General features: G+C 33.5%; 1 protein-coding gene across 4 annotated transcripts; it reads left to right on the forward strand.

Annotated features, from left to right (window-relative positions):
• The first annotated feature begins 906 nt into the window (after positions 1 to 906).
• LOC128679504 (sex-lethal homolog) lies at positions 907 to 23,514 on the forward strand. Of its 4 annotated transcripts, none has more exons than XM_053761792.1 (8): positions 907 to 1,026; positions 1,570 to 1,792; positions 6,942 to 7,154; positions 8,932 to 9,039; positions 9,791 to 9,972; positions 10,369 to 10,456; positions 12,713 to 12,785; positions 20,852 to 23,514. In XM_053761792.1, the coding sequence occupies exons 2-8, from the start codon at positions 1,712 to 1,714 to the stop codon at positions 21,109 to 21,111; spliced, it is 1,005 nt and encodes a 334-aa protein (XP_053617767.1). In that variant the 5' UTR covers positions 907 to 1,026; positions 1,570 to 1,711; the 3' UTR covers positions 21,112 to 23,514. The 4 variants fall into 4 exon arrangements, with proteins under 4 accessions (XP_053617767.1, XP_053617771.1, XP_053617768.1 ...); XM_053761796.1 differs by having other exon boundaries at positions 20,836 to 20,974; XM_053761793.1 differs by lacking the exon at positions 20,852 to 23,514 and adding an exon at positions 13,220 to 17,545.
• The last annotated feature ends 403 nt before the right edge of the window (positions 23,515 to 23,917 follow it).

Below are 23,917 nucleotides of genomic sequence, written 5' to 3' on the forward strand. Positions count from 1 at the left end.
ATTACAATCGATTTATTAAAACTATCGATGGTACAAAAATTTTATAATGTTGCTACATGGAGGAAAATTTTAGAGAAAAATATGCCTACTTGCAGTTGGTCGCTACGTCGACTTTAAGGTAGAAGATTATAAAATCTTCAAAATATTTTATACTATATCTTCTACCAACACACATACAAAACAATTAAAGTATGAGTAAAGACAGACAAAGTTTACTACTAATACGCAATGGCAAAACATTCGCGCCAACTGTCAAAATTTGTGTCAAATTTTGATCCACAAATATTCATCTAACTAACACAAATCAAATTTGTGCCACGCGACACAAATTTCATTTGGATGAACTCCATGTGCCTGCCCCTGCCTGCCCACAGAACTCAACTGTATGCCTGCCACATTGTGGAAGGAAAAATATTAACAAAAGACTTGGCTGATGGGTTAGAACCCTTTGCCTCCTCAATGAAACGAGGGAATAAACAAAATAAAAAAAAAACATTGTTGAAGGCCTAGAAGCAAACAAAAAAGTCCACACGGCATGCGGACTGCACTTGGATTTAAAAGTTCTGCATTTAACGTCTCATACAAGCGTATGCTTTACTATTTTTTGGGGCTGAATTTAGCGCTAGTAAATAGAGAAAACTGTAAACTTGATTTTAAAGCGAAACCACAGCTGTAAAAGCTCATACGTGTGTTAGTGATACACATGACATTTTTATATTAGGTTTATAATTACTCAATAATAATAATTTATTTATTTTATTATTTAAATCAACTTTATCAAGTAAAAATAGAAAAATACAAAAAATCGGTGAAAAACCGGCTTCGAACAGTTTCACTCGCCCTATGTGTTTCACTTCATGGACGTGCAAACCAAATGTTATGTCATATGTCAACTCAAATTGTCAAATGAAGACTGAGTGGAGTGGTGAAGTGAAGAATTTGTGATAAATTTTGAACAAATTAAAAGATATCTAAAAATATTTTCTGTCTCGAAAATATTTACTACATTAATTGATAATTGGAAACGTAAGTATAATATTTAATCATTTATTTCTGAGATACACTGCTTTTTTAAACGTAATGTCATTAAGTTGGCGTCGTATCCAGTAAATAATTTAATAAAATCCTATTATAACTGATATTTTCCTATAAAGATTAAAATTATACGCATAACTACACACTCCTCATTTCTCTACTTATTTCACATAATAATATCAATTTGAATCGTAGGTACCTATATAGCTTGTGTACTGATATGTACGCGTATCATCTATTAAATCAAATCAATAAAATTCGCGTACTTTTATTAACACGTTATATTTAATTATCCTCACGTATTTATGTAAAAATCAGAACACGACTTAAAAATATAGACCTAGAACAACATCAAAAACATATTTAAATAAAAACATGTTACAGGGTTTAAGGTGAATGACCTGCCAAATTATAAGTTCAATAAACCATAGTCCTGTCGTGGGTTACTAGATTTTTATTCAAAATTCGAATATCTACTCTACCCACCAAGTTTACTACCCAAGGCATGTTTGAACACTATTTTTTTAATTTCAGATTCAAGAGTAATCTCAGCTGGGGTTTTAAGAAGTTTAATTTTTAAGTTAAATATGAAATGAAGTTTTAAAGTGTTTGCTCAATATTTATTAGAGTTTAGATAGGTGTAGTTTTGTTGTTGGTGTATGTAAAAGTGTAATAAATGTGTGATCGGTACCCGGGATACCTTTTTGGTGGCACTCCTGTCAGCAGTTGGGACAGGGGTTTCAATTCCTTGGAGAATGTGAGTACTTTTTATATATTTTATTAAAGTACTATAATGTTTTTTAACCTTTGTCCAGCAGTGGGATATTTATTTATAACTCTCATATGAATTGAAATCTGAAATAAATTATTATTATTATTATTTTATTATAAACAAATAAATGTTTTTACTAAAATTAAATTTTTTGTGATAACATTTTTATTTTTGGTTCATTTAAATTAATAAAAAAAATATAATATTATTTAATTAAACCATACCAAAATTAACTGTAACTGTAGTGCTGTGCTAGATAAATCACATCTGGGTGAAACCTTGAACAATTTTCCATGAAATTACTTAAGAAAAGGTTAATTTTTGAATCAATGTATAGTATACCAATCAGAAGGAAAAATGAAAAACAACAATGATTAACAAGTACAAATTCTTTGGATTTTATCAGATATTGTTATTTAAAAAATGGTGCTGGCTAGTTAACATTCTATAAACAAAATTATGATCTAAGTGGAATATATTTTTTTATATAATCTATGGAAATATTAAGAGACATTGAGTTTGGAATCTCAACCATTTAGATTTATCAAAAATCTAGTTGGCCAGCTTGTATTGAATTAGTTTTTGTTATTTCTAACGGCTCGCTGCAACTTTTTTCATTATTCCCTTAATTTGTTCATTTAGTCTTGTTCAAGAGTTTATTCTTGTTATTGGATTAATATAAGAAGTATAGTGTTGGTGTATTTTCTAAGAATGTGAGTTGTTTTTTTTTATATCCCCATAATATTATACTTATATTCTTGTCGAGTATAATGGTTCAAGTATGGAAGGACTGATCTGGGTGATGTCTGGTACTGGGTGTAATGGTCCCAGTATGGGAGGACTTATCACCCATCTGGTGCTCGAACAGGCGTTCCCAAAATTAATAAATAAAAATATATTCTTATTTGTGATATGCCGATATGTGAATATTTTTCTGAGAATGTAGATACTTATCTACCATTTCTGGCTTTATACTATAGCACTGACCTTGTGTAGATTTAATTGTAACATACATTTTGTCATTGTGTCTAAACAAGTACCTTGTTGTTGTATTATCAAGCTGAAGCTACTTGAATGGGCTTGAATGAATAGAATTCGCCACTTCATACGACACCCTGAATAGAATTCAAGCCTTCACTGATAAAATCTTGTTTCGCATGAAACTGAGTACTTGTCCACTACAAATAGAGTGGTATTAGTGTAGGTACTTGCAAGTTATGGGCCAAATGTTCAAATCAACTTTTTTTTAAATCAATATTTTATATTTTCTACCTTCCTTCAATGCAAGGCTGAATTAATAAAAGTTTGTACACTGCAGCCGGTACTTAGCCGGCGCGCATTAACAAAAACAACAAGGGATATATAAATCCTACTATTATTATAAATGCGAAAGTTTGTGAGGATGTGTGTATGTATGTATGTTTGTTACTCTTTCAAGCAAAATCTACTGGACCGTTTGTTATTAAATTTGCTGCACGGGTAGATTCGGGGTATATAACCTGGAATAACACATAGGGGAGGTACTTTTTATCCTGAAATTCCCACAGGAGCGAAGCCTAGAGGCGTAGCTAGTATTTTATATTTTTTATAATTCTGCGTTCACAAAAAAAAACATTTTTGTACAAGTTCAATCCAATGCATCATCGATTGTTTTCGATTGTGAATTTTCTTTGAAAAGTAATGGAAAATTATGTATAAATTGTGGCATAAACTGTTACTTAAAATATATATTTTATAATTTTTGTAGTAATCGATATAAAGAAATAATACTCGATTATCGCGGTGTTCGTAGCGCGAGTTGAGAGCGAATTTGGACCTCAAGAGGAGACTTCGAGGGCGGATATGAAAATGAACCTTATAGCTATTAAACAAATGACTATTTCTGCTGGCGTTGAAGAAGCTGACTTGATTAACTTCTCTTATGTGGGCCTAGCCCTAAAAACTTTCCCTTTCAAGTGCCGATACACGAATACAGTCTTTTAAAAGGCCTAATGTCTTCTATAAATCCATTATTAATGAACACTGTAACTAGGGCTGGTAAGGGGATCCATTTACATTGGAAGCTTGCCAGATTCTGAAGACCGGCATGCAAGACCCGAGATGTAGGGTAACCAGGCTCATTAATCACTTAGGACACCTACAATTTTTCCCAAACTTATTTATTATTCAGGGATGTGGGTAGGATAGATATTTTGACGACCTCGGTGGCGCAGTGGTAAAGTTCTTGCCACTGAACCGAGAGGTCCCGGGTTCGATCCCCGCTCGGGTCATGATGGAAAACGATCTTTTTCTGATTGGCCCGGGTCTTGGATGTTTATCTATATATGTATTTGTTATAAAATATAGTATCGTTGAGTTAGTATCCCATAACACAAGTCTCGAACTTACTTTGGGGCTAGCTCAATATGTGTGGTTTGTCCTCATTTATTTATTTATACGAGTAGGTTGATTGGACGCGACGTTAATTCTCTGCAGATAACCAACTAGTGTCTGTCTGACTGTCACTATGTCCAGTATATTCGGCTTTTCATTAACTCCCCTGTTTCTTGGTTCTTCCAAACTCTGTCTTCCGTTAGCGTTCATAGTAAGGGCCAGAATTCAAAATCTTTTAATTTCGGTTATTCATCGATTCAAAGATTGATGGTAGTACAATTACTTTAGCAATTATAGCAGAATAGTTTTGCCATTTACCTTTTTCATTATATTGTATGTTATCGTAAAGAAAATAGATTTGATTTATTAATACTCAAGCCAAAATGTACGGCTTCCTAGTAATTAGTTGGGTTTAACTGTACATTCATAAAAGGATTTGCATTTATTTTATACATATCGCACTGATTTGGCAATCTTTCCATAGGTTCAGGTGGATCGTGTAGCTTGCCAAAGTAAAAAAATATATTCGAAAATTGAGTAGAGTATTTATGTGCGGATTGTCGACTTGTAAAGTTGTAAGCTGCCAAAACGAATTGTGAATAAATTCAAATCATATTTGAAAAAATATAATCTGAACTTGACACAAACAATTTTGGCTCGACAATTTGTCCGCAGATATGAGCGCGCGTTGGTAACCTACTTCTTAAATGCAACTATTGCAGTTGAATGTGTCACCGATTGCGGATCTTTTGTCATATTTCGTGTCGAGTAGTACCATTGAAACACGTACAGAACAGTAGTACCATTTATACATACACCTAGGAAGTTTGGGAAGAATCTATCTGTTAAAATAGGCGATGTGACGTGCGATTTTTGTGTCATGTGTTCAATCAAAACTTAAATGATGGTACGTACTTACATGTATTCAATACGATTGACGGAGGCACCCGTGCCCCCAGATCACGTCTTTATGCATTGCGGGGTAGACAGAACCATTAGTTGCAAAACGAAGAGGTGTAAGGGTGGGCCAATTGTATTAACAATATTAATTGTATATTGTTAATACAATTGGCCCACCCATACACCTATTTCCCAATTGGCTATTTTGCGTATTTTTAATTTAAGTATATTATTTTTTTAACTTAATGTTGTTTTTGGCGTTCAATGATATAAATTCCTTTTTACCCAATTTAATTGAAAAATCTTAGTGATCTCAAAATTTTATTTCAAATAAATTTACTTTTAATAATTTCTCTTTTTCTCCCGTGTTCGCCATGAGCCCGTTGTCCAAAAAAAATACTTACAGAGTACTTAAATTAAAATTACGCATTAATAACAACAAAAAAAAAACTAAATGTTACTTTATACGCGTATAAAATTGATCAATGAAAGTGACATTTGATAATCGTTTTTCAATATATGAAGCGGTGGTGGTGTAATGGTTAAGCCTGTGGATCGAAAGGTCTCAGGTTCGTTCAGTTTGTATACCAAATAGTTGTTTTCATAGACTACCATTTGCTTCCGGTGAAGGAAAACATCGTGAGGAAACCTGCACACTGGTTGAAAATTTAGCTCCCTAGTGTGTATGCGACTACCTGCCACTGGAAGGAGGAAAGTAGTCGTAAAAGTCACGTCAGATGCCTTTGGGCGACTTGATAAAAATCTAACATCAGTGTTAGCAATAACACACTCGATATGATTATGATGAATATACATAATGTACCATATATGTATTCATTTGCATATTTTTATTTTGTACACAAACAAACTACCCCATTTATAACTGTTAATAAATATTTAATTTTAATATAATACATCAACTAAAAGAAACACGAGTGGTAGTCTAGAACGGGGGATGTCGATGCTAACCCCATTTCGTTCGGGGTCGAGTTTTGTCCGTTTATATTAGGTCACGGCCGTTAAGACCCACTTTTTCGGTACACCGTAAACTAACTTACGGAATATGCAGGTTACATATTGTGGCGTATGCTCCCGCCCTAGAATCGGACCACTGCAAATCCTGTGGATTTTTAAGGCGACTAAGGGACATATACCTTAATAGCTGATAAGCGATGATAGAATCCCCAAAGAGGGTTCGTTAGTCTGTTCTAAAAGTATAGCCAAATCTTCAAAATTTAATGATTGATTTTTTACCCCCTGGGCATCGCAGCTCCGAATGTGACCTGAAGCACGCGATGCAGCTCATCGAGGGCGGGGCCACATGACATGGAATCAAGATGTCGACAATAGTTTATTATTTTAACGATTTTCATCACTACATACATAATACAAAACAAAGTCACTTCCCGCTGTCCGTCGATCCCTATGTATGCGTCTTTAAAACTACGCAACGGATTTTAATGCTTTGTTTTTTATATAGATAGTGCGATAGGTACCTGAAGTACGTTTAGATGTATAATTTTCTTATGGTTTTATCCGAGCGAAGTCGGGCCGTGCTGCTAGTACGTTATAAAGGCGGGGAATTCGCAAGCAATTACATAAAAGTGATGAATTAAAAAATTAGCTACTTTCCAACTAGTCAAATCAAATAATTGTTTGAAAAAAACAACATGGAGCTTGTATGACAATTATGTACCTATTGTGACGTCACTAATATACTTTGATGACACTGAAAACATAGTAAATCTCGTAATTAATAAAACTTATCAATTAAAGTGACGTTCAATTATTGTATTTGGTTATTCAGTCAAGTATGTATGTAGCCAATTAATGGATTAAAAAATTTTTTTTTTTTTTTCAGCAAATCCAACAGCAATACAGAGTCCGTTCAGGCGTGCCGAGGTGCTGGGGCAGCATGTCGGAGGGGGGCGGGGTGTCGGCCGCCGGCGGGGACTCCGCCAAGACCAACCTCATCGTCAACTACCTGCCGCAAACGATGACCGAGAAGGACCTTTATGCCATGTTCATGACTGTTGGCCCAATCGAGAGCTGCCGTGTTATGAAGGATTTTAAGGTTAGATCAAAACTAAAGGTGCTCAGGATGTCATCATCACTTATTCACGACTACTTACCGCCATCTAGTGGCAGGTAGTCGCATACACACTAGTGAACTAAACTGTCCACCAGCGTGTCCGTCTATGGAAACTACTATATATGAGTGAGATTGGTACACAAACTCATATGGCACGAGTAGGATACGAACCTGAGACCTTTAGATCCACAGATCTTAACAATTACACCACCACCTCTTCACACCTCAGCATGTTACAAAATGTTATATAACACTTGATTTCTTTGACACTCTTTTGTCAATAATGTGTTTGAGAAAAGAGACACCAAAGTGTTATATAAACATTTTGTAACATGCTGAGTTGAGCATCTTTACATAATACCTTTTTGCAGACGTCCTCTCCATACGGTCGTATTCCTCATGGCTGAGGGTCGTGGTCACTAAATTTCATAGACCACCTTGATTGCGGTGAAGGAAAACATCGTGAGGAAACCACTGCTGGACAGTTTAGTTCACTAGTGCATATGCGATTGTTCGCCATTAGATGGCGGTAGGTAGTCGTAAAGAGTCATGTCAGATGTCTTTAGGTGACTTGATTAAAATCTGACACCAGTGTTGGCAATAGCACACTCGAAAAGAGAAAGAAAAGAGAACTTGTCGGTTTACGCAAGACGTACCCGTACCAGCGCAGACGGCACTCGTGGACTTTTCTGTTATTGACTTGAAGTTCCTTACGCTGTCTCTAAAGTCTTTGACCTCTAGACTGGAGAAAACACTGAAGACGAGAAGAGAAGAAAACGATGAAGTTTACATTTCAGTGGCCGGATCTAACTGGTGTAATTTGCGACTAGGGTTGCCATACGTCCGGAATTTTCCTGACAAGTCCGGAAATATAGGCCTTTGTCCGGAATTCGGAGGGAATCTTAAACCGTCCGGAATTTCTACAATTAAGTGACGAGTCAAAAAAAGAAATGAAAAATTCACATTTATTAATTATTTTTATTATAAATCAAAGGTACCTTTAACCTATAACTTTTCAAACTAACAATAACATTTATTTTTATAACAATATTACTTATGATATTTAATGCTCCCATAAATATTCTTAAACACTTCAGAATCTTAAATTCGAACGATTTGGTTTATTTATTCATTTGCATTGCACGGTGTATTAATGAAACATGAAACATACATTAATGTAATAAAATGACGTCAAAATGAAAATAAAAGAAAGTCCACAATTTTCATCAAATGTCAGGAATTTTCTCCGGACTTTTTGATATATTGATTTTGATGATATTTTGATCTGAACACCTTATTTGCGACCCCATATTCGGTCAGCCTGAAAGTACAGGTCTACAAATACATGATAAGACCTGTCCTTCTATATGGTACTGAAGCGTGGTCGGTGCTCTAGCAGCACAATAATTGCGACTCACGGAGATTTCAATGCTCCGTCGTAGGCGCGGTGCCTGTGGAGGCAAACACGAGAAATGCTGGCTTGATCTCGTGATGTATGCTGACAACTGTGCGAAGTGGAGACGAAAAGGTAATAAAGCGTTCCCTGGGCTCTGGAAGAAACGCTCTGAAACGCTCAACAGCTGAGGAAGGAACCCGGAATATGCGAGAGAGAGTTGAAGTGTACATTCTATTTGAAGTTCTTTATTATTTTTGGTCTTCGTCTTCGATTACTTGCAATATACCCACATGTTGTATACTACCTATACTTATTACTAATCGCTATCATACTCTAAATTGTGATGTTGTGTGTCGGTTGCAGACTGGCTACAGTTACGGGTTTGGATTCGTCAACTTCACTCGCGAGGAGGACGCGGCGCGCGCGATAGACACCTTCAACGGGTACCAGCTCAGGAACAAGCGATTAAAGGTACTTCCGGCCAATATTTTGGTTACCCTTTGAAGAATTACACAATTATAGAATCACATAAATAAATTACAATTACATTTCACAATTATAAAATCACATAGTTAAAATTCACTCGAAAAGAGAGGATGAAAACTGATATCATGTAATAATAGGCCTATTTTCCACCATAAACACTTACAAAAATGCATGTTTAATGTTTATGATAGATTAGATGTTGCCCGGGGCTTCGCTCCCGTGGGAATTTTGAGATAAAATGTATAGCAATCTTGGATAATGTACTTCTCTAATGGTGATAGAATTTTTGAAATAGGTTCGGTAGTTTCGGAGATTACCCGCCTCAAACATACAAACTCACAAACGCTTATCTCTTTATAGTAATTTAGATCTCATAAAAAGTAAACGCGAAATGTCGTTATCTATCAATAAAAATGAAGCGTTGATGTTATATGTCTATTTTAAAAATGATTTGTTCAAATGTCAAAAAGGCCATATTCGGTCGCCATATTCGTTCAGTGACGTCATTCCGTTAGTAATCCTACACTGAACGAGTATGTGCAAGAGTGAGTTAGATGAAATTACTGAGTGACGTCACGAGCCGAATCGCATGTCGACTGGTGTTTCCGAATTCATACAGCTAAATTTAACTTTATTCGGTTTAATAAAATTGAAATAAAAAATCGAATGGTTAATTGCAACCTCACGATTGATTTTAGACAGTTAGTTAAAAAGGGGATAACACCCTATTTTTCAGGTATCATACGCCCGGCCGTCAGGCGACGACATAAAGGAGACGAATCTATACGTGACCAACCTTCCTCGCGCCATAACCGAAGACCAGCTGGAGACTATATTCGGCAAGTACGGCAGGATAGTGCAAAAACACATCCTGAGGGACAAGAGCAACGGCACTCCCAGAGGGGTCGCCTTTGTTAGGTTAGTAGCAAAAAAGTATAATAAGAAGGTAAACAGCTATGCAGCCCACTTGATGTGCGTGATCACCGCTACCCTCGTACACTCCGAATGAATCTGCGACATTTTGGTGACGCGCAAAAATGTTCCTAAAGGATAATATTGAAATTTGAAGATTTTTTCTAAATGTCAAAGACATGAGACAAACTGTTGTTCATCGATACGTGATATGTTTTAACATTGGATACTTATCGAGCGTAGAGCTCATTTCTTTCCAATGATTTAAAATTCTTTATTCAATTTAATAATTACAAAAAATTATTAAATTAATTATATTGTTTCGTTTCGAAGTGAAAGAAAGACAAAAAAATATACCTTCAGTTTTATAATATTAGTTCATAACTCATATATTGGTTACAGATTCGACAAAAGAGAAGAAGCGCAAGAAGCGATAGCTGCGTTAAACAATGTGATACCAGAGGGCGGCACTGAGCCCCTCAGTGTTAAGGTCGGTGGCGCCATCTATTACACGTTTTAATTTCTTATCCCAATCAGATTTTGCACCTTGTGGTCTGGTAATAAGGTTAAAAATAATGATTTATCGAACATTCATATCGGGTAATTTAGTCTTGTTTTGTCTCGGCCTCAAAAGGCACTTCAACTTTTTATTTTTACATTAGAGCAAAATGCCTAGATGAATTTAGTTTAGAGTAAACTCATTCATTCATTCAATAGTGTTTTCAAACCGAATGAAAACGTCAATCAAACAATGACCTTATTTCGTAAGATTTTAAATCAAAAACAATATGACTGGTCTGATTATATATTGCTCAAAATACTTTTGTTCAAGTACGCAACCGATAGTCGTCCGATCGGTAGGACAAAGACGGTTGGACCATCTGGCAAGAGGTGGTATGGAGCGCTGTGATTGGCCGATATAATGATAATATTTTGTAGGCTGAAATAAAATTTCATTATGTAAAATTTTTGATTTCTGCGCAGGTGCATCGCTATAAATTATAAAGAGTAGGTAGTACTTGTAGTGTTCAATTTCTTTAATTTTATTCTTGCCTTGTATCTCCATATAAACTAATTCTTCAGAATTTTATATTTCAACTTAATTACGACTATCTATAGTAAGTGGATGCTTTAGAGCAAATTTCTTAGTTTTGTAATAAGATAAACAAAAAAAAATGTCCAATAGATATTAATAACCTATTTTTACCTCTTAAAAAGATGTGCTATAAACATAAATAAATAAAAAAATATTAACCGTGCACTATACAAAGGAAAAAACACCTTTCGTGTGTAGATAATTTGTAATAACGTATTGAATTACACTTAAATCACAATACAAATAGCAAACGAGTATCGCGCTGTCTCGCTCTTTACGCCACCACGAGAAATCTATCCATCACTTTCGCACACCAGCCGCACGTGGGTTTTGCATGTACAATTGGCGGGGCGTGGGTCTAAATTTGTCATTTGCCTTCCGGCAGCCGACGGCAACGGACGCGATCTACAAGCGTTCGGCGGCGGCCGTGTGGCGCGCCAGCAGTCGACTGCGGCTGCACAGTGACACTATGGTGCGAATTAGGGCTAAATTTTTGCCGCTGGACGATTAAATACAGAGAGGATGTCTTGTCATTTTATTTAAAAAAAAAAAACTTTATGTTGTAACTGGAATGGTCGATTCGAGAAAGAAGTCTTGAAGTTTAACACTTTAGATGTAACAATAAGTAAACTAAAACAAATAGTAAAATTATTTCTGGCGAATTATGTTACAAGGGTTAACCTATGATGTACCTACCATTAAGTGTCCGATTTACTATGTAGGACATATTTTATGTATTTCGATTAGCTTTACATCAATCATTGTTTTGGAAGAGTTGGAGGCATATATATGCCATAATATAAAATGCTTTAGGGTAGTCGTCTTTTGTGTTAAATATGTAGTTACTGTTCTTCTTCCATTTTCTTGATGACATTTCTTTTTTCACTATAATTATTTTTGAGTAAGTACCTATTTTTTTTTGTGACCTGAACTTATAAATGTTTTAATATGAAGATCATAAACGATACGCTGCATCGCTCCCACAAAACAAAATAAAGTTCATTGAAAAATGAGCTTTATACTGAAAGCTGTAGATTCACTTTGCATTGACAAAAAATTTGGGGACTGGTCGCTGCCAGTCGCTGGGTTATTATGGGTCAATTTACTTTAAATTCTCTATAGGAATGATAAGTGTCCCTTCTCTCTGTATTTAGTCTATATCGCATTTCTTCGCCTTCTCATTCTCTTTGTATAGAATTGATTTTGCTTTTTTATTCATCGATTTGGCTTTCGCTGTTTCCTACGTTGATTTCCAGAATTTTGTTGCGATTCGATTGATTTGCTGAATTATTATAGATTTATTTTAAATTTAGAAGCGGCTGATTTTCAGATTTTTTATAAAGTATTCATAAGGCAGTAAGGCTAAATTACAAATTATTTTTTTTATGCTTCACATGTTATATTAAAATAATTTCGTGGGAATGTGCTAATATTCGATCTGACAGCAGACAAATGCAGCCAATCAATATGATATGTAATATGTCATTGTGACTTGTAAACAACGCAGTGTGATTGGTTGGCTGCGTTCGACGATCGAGTTCTAATTGACAACATATGTTAAATGTCAAAATTACTGTCTAATGAATACAAGGATTCGAAATACGGCGATGTGTATTATAGTTTGTATTAATAATGGACAAATAATTACAGGTTGCCGAAGAGCATGGTAAGCAGAAAGCGGCGTACTACGCCGGATGGGCGGCGGGTTTCCACCACAATAGAGGTTAGTACATCATAATTCATGTATAATGCTAATGAATCTATGCAAAAATAATTAAATAGCCCAGTAGCTCAATAACAAATGACTGTATATGGAATGGACGTGCAAATGAGAGACGCCAGATTTGAGAATCTCTACTGATTTTTATTAACGGTTTTGTTTCATCAGTCAACACTCTTGGCCTGTACGAAATTTATATTGTAATATAATATTTGTCGATGTAATATAATATGTATTTATTATAAAATATATCATTAAACTAGAGCTAGAGCTATCCTATAATATAAGGCATCTAACTTAGGAGCAAAATCAAAAATTTTAAACTATTTAGAAATGCTACCCATCACTTACAATAAAAGCCAAATTAGGCTTCATGGCCAAGGTCTAGTAGATTTGTCCCAATATATTTATCTATTACGCACGCTGCCTCGGACCAGCTTCAGTCCCGCACGTGCCGGTGCGCCACCACAGCCTCGACCAACTGGACATGCTCCACAGACAAGATTACACGACCAACTACGGAATGTACAGCGGCTCCTCCAACCGCTTCCTCCGCCGCGACTTCTACAACCAGCCGTCTTATATGAGCCACCATCGCCCGTTTTGAAAAGGGCTTTACTGCAAGAAGTTTCGCTTGTCCGATTCGAGGATATAAGCGCGATGGACCTTTCGTTTTCGTAGCGTAATATATATAGGTTAAGGCTTCGGGTGTTGCGGTGATGCTGAGTTGTTAAAAAGGGCGGGAAAAGTTTTTTTCAGGGCCCGCGCACATCCGGTCATAGTCAAACGAGTGTACTATTTGACAGTTGTGAGGTTCCACTAGCGCAATCTAGTGAGCAAAACACGGAAAGGCCTCATAACACTACACTTAAATTTACTAATAAATATATTTTAAATTAAATTTTCAACACGAAAGCAAATAATCCAGATTGTGTTGTTAACTATAAGAAATAATTTTGTTTTATTAAAACAAAATATATATATATTTATTTCTTGTAAAATAATTAATAAATGTAAATAAAAAATGTTTTGAACATTAACAAAATCCCAAATATTAATGTCTGTAAAAGCGATTATCCGCAACACCATAAGTGATATTATAGTTGGTTTGCGCTTAGTTCCCTCTCCACTGTTACACTCCAACGCTTTTTTTCATAATATAAAATATTCTAGAAGTTTCGAGCGCTCCAAAATGATACGGTGTTTCCAGTTTCGTGGGCAATTTTTGTCGGGAAAATGAATTGGTTTGACTCGACTGTGATTCGCAATTGTTAATAGTTATAATTTTATAGCAAAAATTGTCCACAAAATGAGAAAGTTTCGACTGAGGCGGTATTATTTGAATCTAAACGTTACAAACGAGTATGTTTAAATTTAAACGGTTAAAAACACTAAATAAAATCGTGCTGAGTATATTACATTACAAATAAAATATATAAGACCTAAGATGGGCGTGGCAAACTAGTGTATTGTCAGATAACTACCTAATGTGAAAAAAAAATTTAGTTACATTGTTAAAAGTTACTCGTTTTCGTGTAGTATTTGTGAAGATACCATTTGAAAATGTAATTATGTGCGACAACATAAATAACAATAATATTTACACTATATAAACAAAAAAATAACAGTAAAATAGAACGAGGACCGATGATACAAAATTAGAAAAAAAAAAACTCAACACTTTATCGAATAATGATCCTAAGTATACAACTGAGGGACCCTGTCTCAGCACAAAACCCACTGTTATATTACTTGTAGAATCTAGAAAAGTCTTAGACTTCGTAATCTGCACTCGAGATCATAGACAATGTATATAGATTCCATACGACTGTATATGAATCTATATGTATTCTGCATTTTTATAGGGTTACGCGCGGGTTTGGGCGAATATCAGAATTTATTCAAAAATACGTTATTTTTTAAAGTAAACAAAAGTAATTATATGTTAAATCAATTTGTATAAACTGTTTAGTGTTACTGCATTCTTCATAGAAAATGTAAAATTAAATTCTTAGTCTAAATTCGCGCGTAAATAAATTGGTTTTACTAACGTAAGTTAAACGTAAGTTGTGCTAAGGTCAATTCGTTAATTTTACTATCACTGTGTACCGTTGGAATCACGCACTTATAAAATTTTATGAAGTTAACATTCTGATATAACCTTTGATAATAAATAACCTAATAATGATAAATAATCTTTCCAGTATAATTTGATTGTGGTGAATTTAGAGATTTTAGTATGACAATATGAAACAGTACTCTAAATTGTATTATGGAATATGTCAGTTTTTTTTTATAAATTGAAAGATATTTTTTTTTGTATTTTCTTTTTGCTTTTGTCGCTGTAATCAAATATATGTGTTATTAAAAATATTCAGTATTGCAAAACAATAAACAGTAAAGACTAAAATTAAACATCTAAAATCGTTTGTGATAAAACCTATTTCTATTTATAAAAATTGTATTATAAAAAATATTTAAATAATATATTCCGAACAGCAGCGCGCGCGACGGTACACCAGTAACGGCTTATGAAAGATATATGTGCTCAATAGTTATATGATCTGTGTAACAGCTATACATTACTTACTTGTATAAACGTTTTGTTGAAATATATTTACAAATAACATTGATGTAAAACATAAAAAATACGTTCAAATTATATTATACTTAAATTAGCGAATGAATATTCGCTATTAGTCAGAAGTTGCGAATAATTAAATTGAAATATTTTATTTCTCAATTGTTGGTCAGTTTAAAATTAGTTGCAGTACCCTATATATATCACGTATCTCGTAGATGACCCTAAAATAAATTAGGCATATTGAATCAATTTAATACTACATATTCACTTCTACAGACTAATGTAAACGGTTAGCAGATTCTTCTAGAATCAGGTAGAAAGTCTATTTTTTCATATTTTGAAATAATTCATTTGTGGTGATACTGCGTATCTTAATATATATAAATTATTTTTGTGTTTTTATTTACGTATATCTATTAAATTATACCCATATTGAAGAAAAGAAAATCAATCGATTGATACACGTTTGTTTAACCATATTTCATTATTTCCAACTGTTTTCGGTATAAATTAATATAATTTCCTTTCCAAAAATCGAATTTGTGGTGATTTTCTTCGATATCCGTAAAAATATACATTTTTGTACGCACGATGTCTACACAAATGAATTTTTGAAATGCGACAGTAAAATTTTTTAACTATTGAAAGCTCCCGTATATACATAAATGTGTTTATATTCCTGAATATACGTAAATAGTTGATTTCCTTGTATTGATGTTAGTTCCTTAAATTGTTTGACTCGAATTATACTGGAGGCTTGTTCTGGCAAATATTGTTTCGTTTATATTATTTAAAAACAATGTGATCATAAGAAAGGAAATATACGTTTAATATACGTTTATGAAATTTAAACAAAAACGTTGTATATAATAATGGAATATTGGGCTGAACACTTCAGAAAATAGCGCAAATAAAAAAAATTGTGTTATGTTAATAATTGTTTATGGGAAATTGACATAGCAAACTTAGGTTCAGATGTCTAACTTTAATTAGTGGGTATAAATCTTGATTTTTTAAGAAATATTTTATGTAATTTATAATTTCTACAATAATTTTATTTGAAATGTTGCAAAGATTTTGCTTTTTAAAATGTGTATTGTGTATTTCAACACATTTCAAGATATTCCTTCAATAACTACCTAAACAAACGTGTTTTAAGCATGGATTTAGTAGGTAATCTTTACAAAATCTTTTAAGATTCGAATTTTGAATTTGAACCATTTAATTTTTTTTTGTTATGCGCCAAAACATGTCCAGTAAGGTTCGAGTTGTCACATTGACAATATGCGACGGTGATTCGAATGTTCAGTAGTTGGTCGGAGTTTACGAGCGTTGTTCTTGTCACCGTATCTCGGTACGCGAATTACACTGTGGTGGGCATAATGGCCTTAGTATTTTAAAATTAAATCTTTATTACTGGTGTTGGAGGATATACTCCTCCAACACCAGTAATAAAGATTTAATTCTGCAGAAATGAAACTCGAACTGTAGTAGAAAATCAGACTATATTTTGACACATTACCAAAATTTACATTTTAACCGTATAAGAAATGATGATAACCAATCACAATGTGCGATTCGTTTTACGTCGATTGCCGCCAACATTCAGTAATGTGCTCTACAAATTATGCAAAAAATATTTTTGTTGGCTTGATTAAAATTGAAAAATTTAATCTAATAAAATATACCGTGTATCGGCAGAATCGTATAGTTTTGTTCCCTTCATTATTAAGACGATCGCGACTCGATGAGCGAGATCAGATATTTTAAAATAAAAATATGGAATATTTACAGAAGATAATTCATTTTCTCGATCCTTTGTGCCCATCACACGTTTTCGTCCCTTCTTAGTGGTAAATTATTATTGTATATTAATTATGAGAGTGTAGTGATTTTACCTAAAAATATAATGATTCACTGTGGATATTCGATAATTGTATTTAACATTTTACTATATGTTAATAATCATTATTAATTATATATATACTACGTCAAGTAAGAATACCGTTCAGTATTGTTTCTATTTGGAAATATTATCAGGTATATAAATAGTGAAAAAAAAAGTATTCCTAATGAAATTTATATAAATACATCCCTTTCAAAATGTTCCCTATAGCTTTAAGATATATTGGATATTGTTCGACCGAATTCTGTTAAGGTGACATTTTAAAAATTTCAAAAATTACATATTATATATCTGTAATTCGCTTCGTTTATCCTCAGTGAACTAGAAATTCAGGTCTAGAATGCTAGAGCTAGTTTCCAATGTGAATTGTGCCTAAATAAAGTGTAAAATGTAAGTACTCGGATCACACAGTCGAAGATAAATGTATTGTTGAAAATGCTATTAAAAATGTTTGGTATTACGTCAATTTATCTTCTCGCCAAGATGATACCAATAAATTATTTTGGGCCTCCCTAATCATTTGATTTGTCTAATTTGTTTCTATAAAATAAATGGAAATTAATAGTCAAATTATCCTTTGTGTGTCGCGTGTCGTAGCCTGTCTCATTCACTCCCATTACGTGCAAGAGAGATAGTGGTTTCGCCTAATTCTTTTTGTACATAGTCACGTCACGCAGCGGACGCCTTTGTAATAAAATTTTTAACGATATAATTTCTAAAACCCCTACTGTCCTCATAGTCTCATACGTATGGTATAACTGGACTGCTACACAGGCCGGTCTCGGGGTGAACCCCGGTTTGGTCATATGAAATTCTGTTTCAGATTTACCAGGTCTTTTGATGTTTTTCTACAACATGTTACATAATAATCACTTCTGTTTTCGATAGCTAAATCAAACTACTGGATAGTAAATCCTTTCTTGCCAGAACACGAGCCACTTCAATGGTTTCATCGCAAGCTGCCATCAAGTCAGCCCGAGTACAGGTTTGGGCACTCGCCACAGGCGAGGAGATGAGCCATTGTTTGCAAGGAGAAACCACATTGATATGATATGGTATCCATAACACTTGTGTTAACTCGTAATCTGTGTGATATCTATTTATATATATATTTTTTGGTTGTTTTCTTGGTGAGAAGTACAATTGATATTATGTTAAGAGCAAATTATGAGATGATTTAGTGTGAAGTTAAAATATTATATAAGTTTTTTGCTATTGTAATATTGCTCAGATTGTGTTACCTGAGTTGTTAACTTTTATGTTAGGTTGTTGTAACATTTGCGGTAGAATTAGTGTTATTTTATCAATTAAATAAATTGTTAGTTATATAAGCGAACGAATAATTTCTTGCAGTCAAAGTATAGATATATTTTACTTAAGAAATTAGAATATTATTCGCCTTAATGCTATGAATATGTAATTTTCAAAAAAATATTTAGCGTTTTTGTTATGGTGGAATTCTTGACTTGTTTAATCTAACGAGATGAAGTACCTATTATGTAAAATAATGACATGTTACAATTGCTAAAGTCAAGATTTTTACTTATTTCTTTATGGATCAAAACGTGTTTGGAATGTTAAAATATTTTAGAAATTATTAGATTTTTATCCTTGTTGCTCCTTTAATAATTCTTTTAAAATTAAATGTATTTTTAAAATATTTGGCTTACGCAGATCACAATCGCCTATTGTTTTTTAATAAATGTGATTAATTTGTGTTATAATAATATAATATTATACGAGCAGATATAAGTAAACTTTGGTATAAAGGTCGTCTGCCTGGGTGCCTCACTCCCAACTATTTCTACCGCCAAATTGCAGTGCTTGCATGGATATGCTCTGGTTTGTGGTGAGAGACGCAGTGTAATTACAGGGTGTTGTGGCAAAAGATCCTAGGACACAAAGTAGGCAATGCGCGTGTAACAGGCGTTCCAGGCTTTGATAGGCTGCAATGACCCCTTACCATCAGTTGGGCCTGTTAGCCTGCTTGGTAATATACAGGGTTACTGGTATCAAACACAAAACCTCCTAAAGACTACTTGGGTACATCAAAATAAATAACTTTTATTCTACGACTTTTCGTGATTCGTAGTTTTTTTCATATAAAAAAAAAATACAATCTAATTTGAGATTCTACACATCTTAACTCTATAATAGCCAAGCAACACGAGACAGTACAGTAGCGTTATGTAGCGGAATCGAATATAGAGTTAACGTTTTATACAAACGATATTAAAAGTAAAAAAAAAAGAAAATATTCTGTATTTTATTACGTTTAGACAAAAATCGTAGAATAAAAGATGTTAGTCTCTCTTATGTGCCTTTGGAAGGTTATCCGTTAGATACCAGTAACTGTATAAAAAAATGAGCATTTAGTTGTTTTACATTACGTAAGAGGCGCGGTAATTAAGTCACAGTGTAAAATAGATGGGTGTGTAACACACGAAGTTTGTCAACACACTTTATTGATATCGACCAATGTGATGTAAAACGTCGATTTAAACGCTACTAGCCTAATATTCGAGGGAGTGTTGAAATGTTATTGAGGTTACCTTTTGCGTGGATTAAGTATAGTCTCAGCGCATTTTTCAGTCTCAAATCACACATAAATGTGCGAGAAATTTGTGACAGATTACGTGAAGACCCAGACGTACGAATGTAATAATAATGTTAAAATGCAGTGGAGTGACAACTCACTCTGTATAAGGCGTGTGACAGAGATGTTGTACTCGTATATGCGCTTTGACTACACGTAACCCAGCGGGCGTCACTTTATGTCTTGTTGTAATATGATAGTTTTGCTATAAAATTAAAATTGGTTTATTGTTTGTGCGAATAGTTTATACTTTGAATATAGTATGTGAAATACATTTGAATCATGATATATTTTGTAATTATATTGAAATGTATGTAACGTTAGGGCAAACGAATGATGCAAAGGTATTCTTCCAAATTCTGGCCAAATGATAGTGATGTATAAAATAAATATTATTCACGACAAAGGTCTATTTGATTTTAGTACATTATGATGTAAGTGTTCAAATGTTGGACATTACATGTGTGGCGTGATTTAGCGCGATGCGAAGTGGAGCGCGATCATCAGGCCGTGTATGTAGTGATGAAATGTACTTACTACACTGGTTGTGCTGTAAAATTTCGAGGAAGATGTTTGAAATCTGTAGATTTCAAGACAATAATAATTAGTATATGTATATGTATATACTAATTATTATTATCGAACTAATCACGTTTTTAATATTGCTATTTATATTTTGCTTTGTATAGCACTACATGCTTTCTGGAATAATTCAGGTATTGTGTTTTTTTTAAATGTTGTTAAGGTCTGATAATTTTTTGGTCGATTTGTAAATAGCGCGTAAAATTTTTATTTTTACCTTGTTTTTTAGTACTGGAAACCTATTGCCTATGGCTTTGCGATTTATTCCTTTTCAATTACCATTTTGTAAACACAGCTGTTGGTTAAAAAATATAGAATAGACCACTGGCTTAGGTCCAATTGTTCTCAAATGTACTAAAAATAACAGTTTATATTTCGTTAAAAGATTCATAATTTCTCAGGTGACTTCGCTTGGGGATGCGGCAGTTGTATGATGCCAGATCCATGGGAGAGGTTCTCATCCCCACCACTGGGTGGCAGCCACCCCTCCACGCCTCGAAACGGCTGTCGACCCGGCGCTTGCGCCAACAGGATGTATCCAAACTACCTCCCAGGTAAGGGCCGGGGGAACCGGGGGGGCAGGAACCCCCCCTGGGCCGCATTCAGTGAAGACAGGTTCAAAGGACAACGCTGCAGAAACGGACCAGCGCCTTATTGGTAACCTAGCGTTAAGATCCTAAGGGGCGAGTGTACATATTGTGATATAAACTTTGTTCTAGCAAATTTTGACCGCTTATATTATATTGTGTGGTTTCAGCTAGTTGTTGTAGGTATTTGGTACAGTTTTAATACCAACTGCCTTTTTATTGGTTGCCTTATGTGAGGCACAACATAATGTACAATATTCGTGACGATGTGAAATGCTGATTTCAGCGTTACGAGTACAATAAGTTTATAGATGTTGTAGCAACAACATGAAGTTCGATTGTGTATTTATTATTAGGATAGATATGAAAATGTTTGGTATGGAGCGGACTGGTTCCGGACGTATCGGGTTGAAGAACCAAATGGCATTGAATTATAAAACATCGTGTGTGTAATATTAAAAAACTTTTTCCAATCAGTCTTTCGAGTGTTTCCAACAACACGATTCAAATAGTTTCAATGCCATCATTTGGAAAAATAGACTGATGAAGTTGAAATACGTGATAAGTGCAGAGTCATAGCAAAATGTGCAAAAATATCTAGTCTTTGAGTTTGAAACTCGTATTTAAACACGTAACGAGTATACTGCGTTATGCGTCTGACATTTTTTGAACTCTTGTAAATACATATTTGTTTTTATTTGCAGTTTCCGAATATGAAACTCATTTTGGAAAAAAATGTTAGATACGTCTTTTTAGATGAGGCAATGAAGTATATGGTGATAATACACGTAGGGATTTATGAAATTAGAGGGAAGTTTGTAAAGCGCCATTGTTTGAGACACTAAAGTAATCTAAATGAGAAAAAGCATCAACCTGAGAGTTTAAGATTTGGCCAACCCGCACACGCTAGTGTGCCACCATAATTTTTTTTTTAAATAACATAAAACTAAAAATACTTTTATTACCACAGGAGATTATGCTTTTGTTTGATAGTGTTATAATTTTCCATTATACTAAACATTGTATTTACAATAAAGATGTATATATATCGTACATCATAATTTGTTTTATTAATCGTAAAGACAATTGATTATAAAAATGGCCACATTTTTCTTTTTAATAAATAGTGGCACTGTGTCTAATAGGAAACTATAATAATACTGTTTAATAAAATAAATTGTTTAGTGTAGCATTATCACTAGTGATATTGTTTATAGGTTTCGGTATAAATCAAAAGTGATAATATAACAGATGTGTAGGTGGCGCTAGTGTGCGAGTTGGCCCAGTCTTTATTTTGAATTCCGAGGTGATTTAACAACTAACTAACTACACAAAGGATTGCTTATAAAATTGATAATGGATTTGCAACAAATTGATTCAAAAATTGAGGTTCTCTATTGAGGTATTAGTACAATAACAAGACCATATATTTTTGATGTTTTCATCACATGAAATATATTTAAATAATAACCTGATAAATATTTATGTAAATATTAGGTTTTCACCTAAATATACGCTATACTAATATATATGTAAAAGTAATGGAACGTAATTTAAAAAGATACTTTTGTATTTTTAACATAATATGTTGCTCTCATTTGCAATCCTTGGAAAGTAGTAGGTTATATTATGGCGAGACTTATGTATGTGCATAAGATTTTTATGTATATATGATTTTTATTATTTCATTAGGTCTTTTTTAGAGTTTGAAGTTTCTTTTCTTTATGAAAGTAGTTATGTGTTATTCAGTTGCATTTTTTCAAAAACATATATATAAATATTCTTATATTTCGCATTTTTTTTTAATATAGAGATAGTTTTGGTTTTTTCTAATTTCGGTTAAGCTTTGTCATCTTTTGATTTAATTGTACGTCTTCTTTCTTGCTTTTATATAAGTAGAATTCATTTTATTTTTATGAAAAAAAAAGTGGAATCTTTTAAAACTACATCTTTTCTTGTTTGGTTGTTTTATAGATTTTCAGCTATGTTTTATTTTTTGTTTTCATTAAACCAATGAATTCTAGCGAAAAAAGTGGTGAAGGTAATCAAAAGAGGTGGTTAACATTTTGTGGTTTTTGATTTTTTATCTATGGCAACACATGTTACTGTTTTACTTTTAATTATAATAACTAGAAATCCGTCCCTAGTTCGTTGGTAATACTTGTTTTATGAAGTAAAAAATTGATTGCAACATATAAAAATATCTGTATAATATAAAAAAAAACTGAGTGAAGTTTGGTTGGAAATCGTGAAAATTAAAAAACGTCACGTAGCGTACGCCTTAACTAACGGACACACATCGCTTTTGACTTGCCTTCACGACCTGTGAATATTGCAGCTAAAATTATGGTGTTTTTTTTTTACTCACAATTGTTGAATTCGTTGTAACATGTATTATTAATATGTACTTTTTGTATTATTTTTTTTTTTTTTACTTGTTTTGTTTCTTTATGTAACATTAAAAAAGTTTAAAACGATTAATTTGTTTTCTTTCACACTTCACAAACTACATTAATCGAAACGACAAAATCATCGGCCTCCAGTTGTCAGTCTTATATAACACCCTGACTGACAACTACACACATACACATACATATATATATATACAGTTGACAGTCAGGTTGTCCTTTGACATAGGCCTCCCCCATTTTCTTTCACTTCATTTTCATCTTTATTTCGAGCTGATCTTCTCCATCCTTCTGGTAAATCGTCCGACCATCTTTTAATTTGTCGGTCGGAATTATTCGGATACCATTCGATTAAGTCTTTAGTCCATTTTTCTCTATTGTTATTTTTCTTATTTTTGCTGTAGGTAGTCAATTTGTCCCGTAATTTTATGTTGAGCATGCTTCGTTCCATATTACGTTGACAAACTGCAAG

This window comes from Plodia interpunctella, chromosome 21 (genome assembly GCF_027563975.2).
Source record: "Plodia interpunctella isolate USDA-ARS_2022_Savannah chromosome 21, ilPloInte3.2, whole genome shotgun sequence".
NCBI lineage: Eukaryota > Metazoa > Arthropoda > Insecta > Lepidoptera > Pyralidae > Plodia > Plodia interpunctella.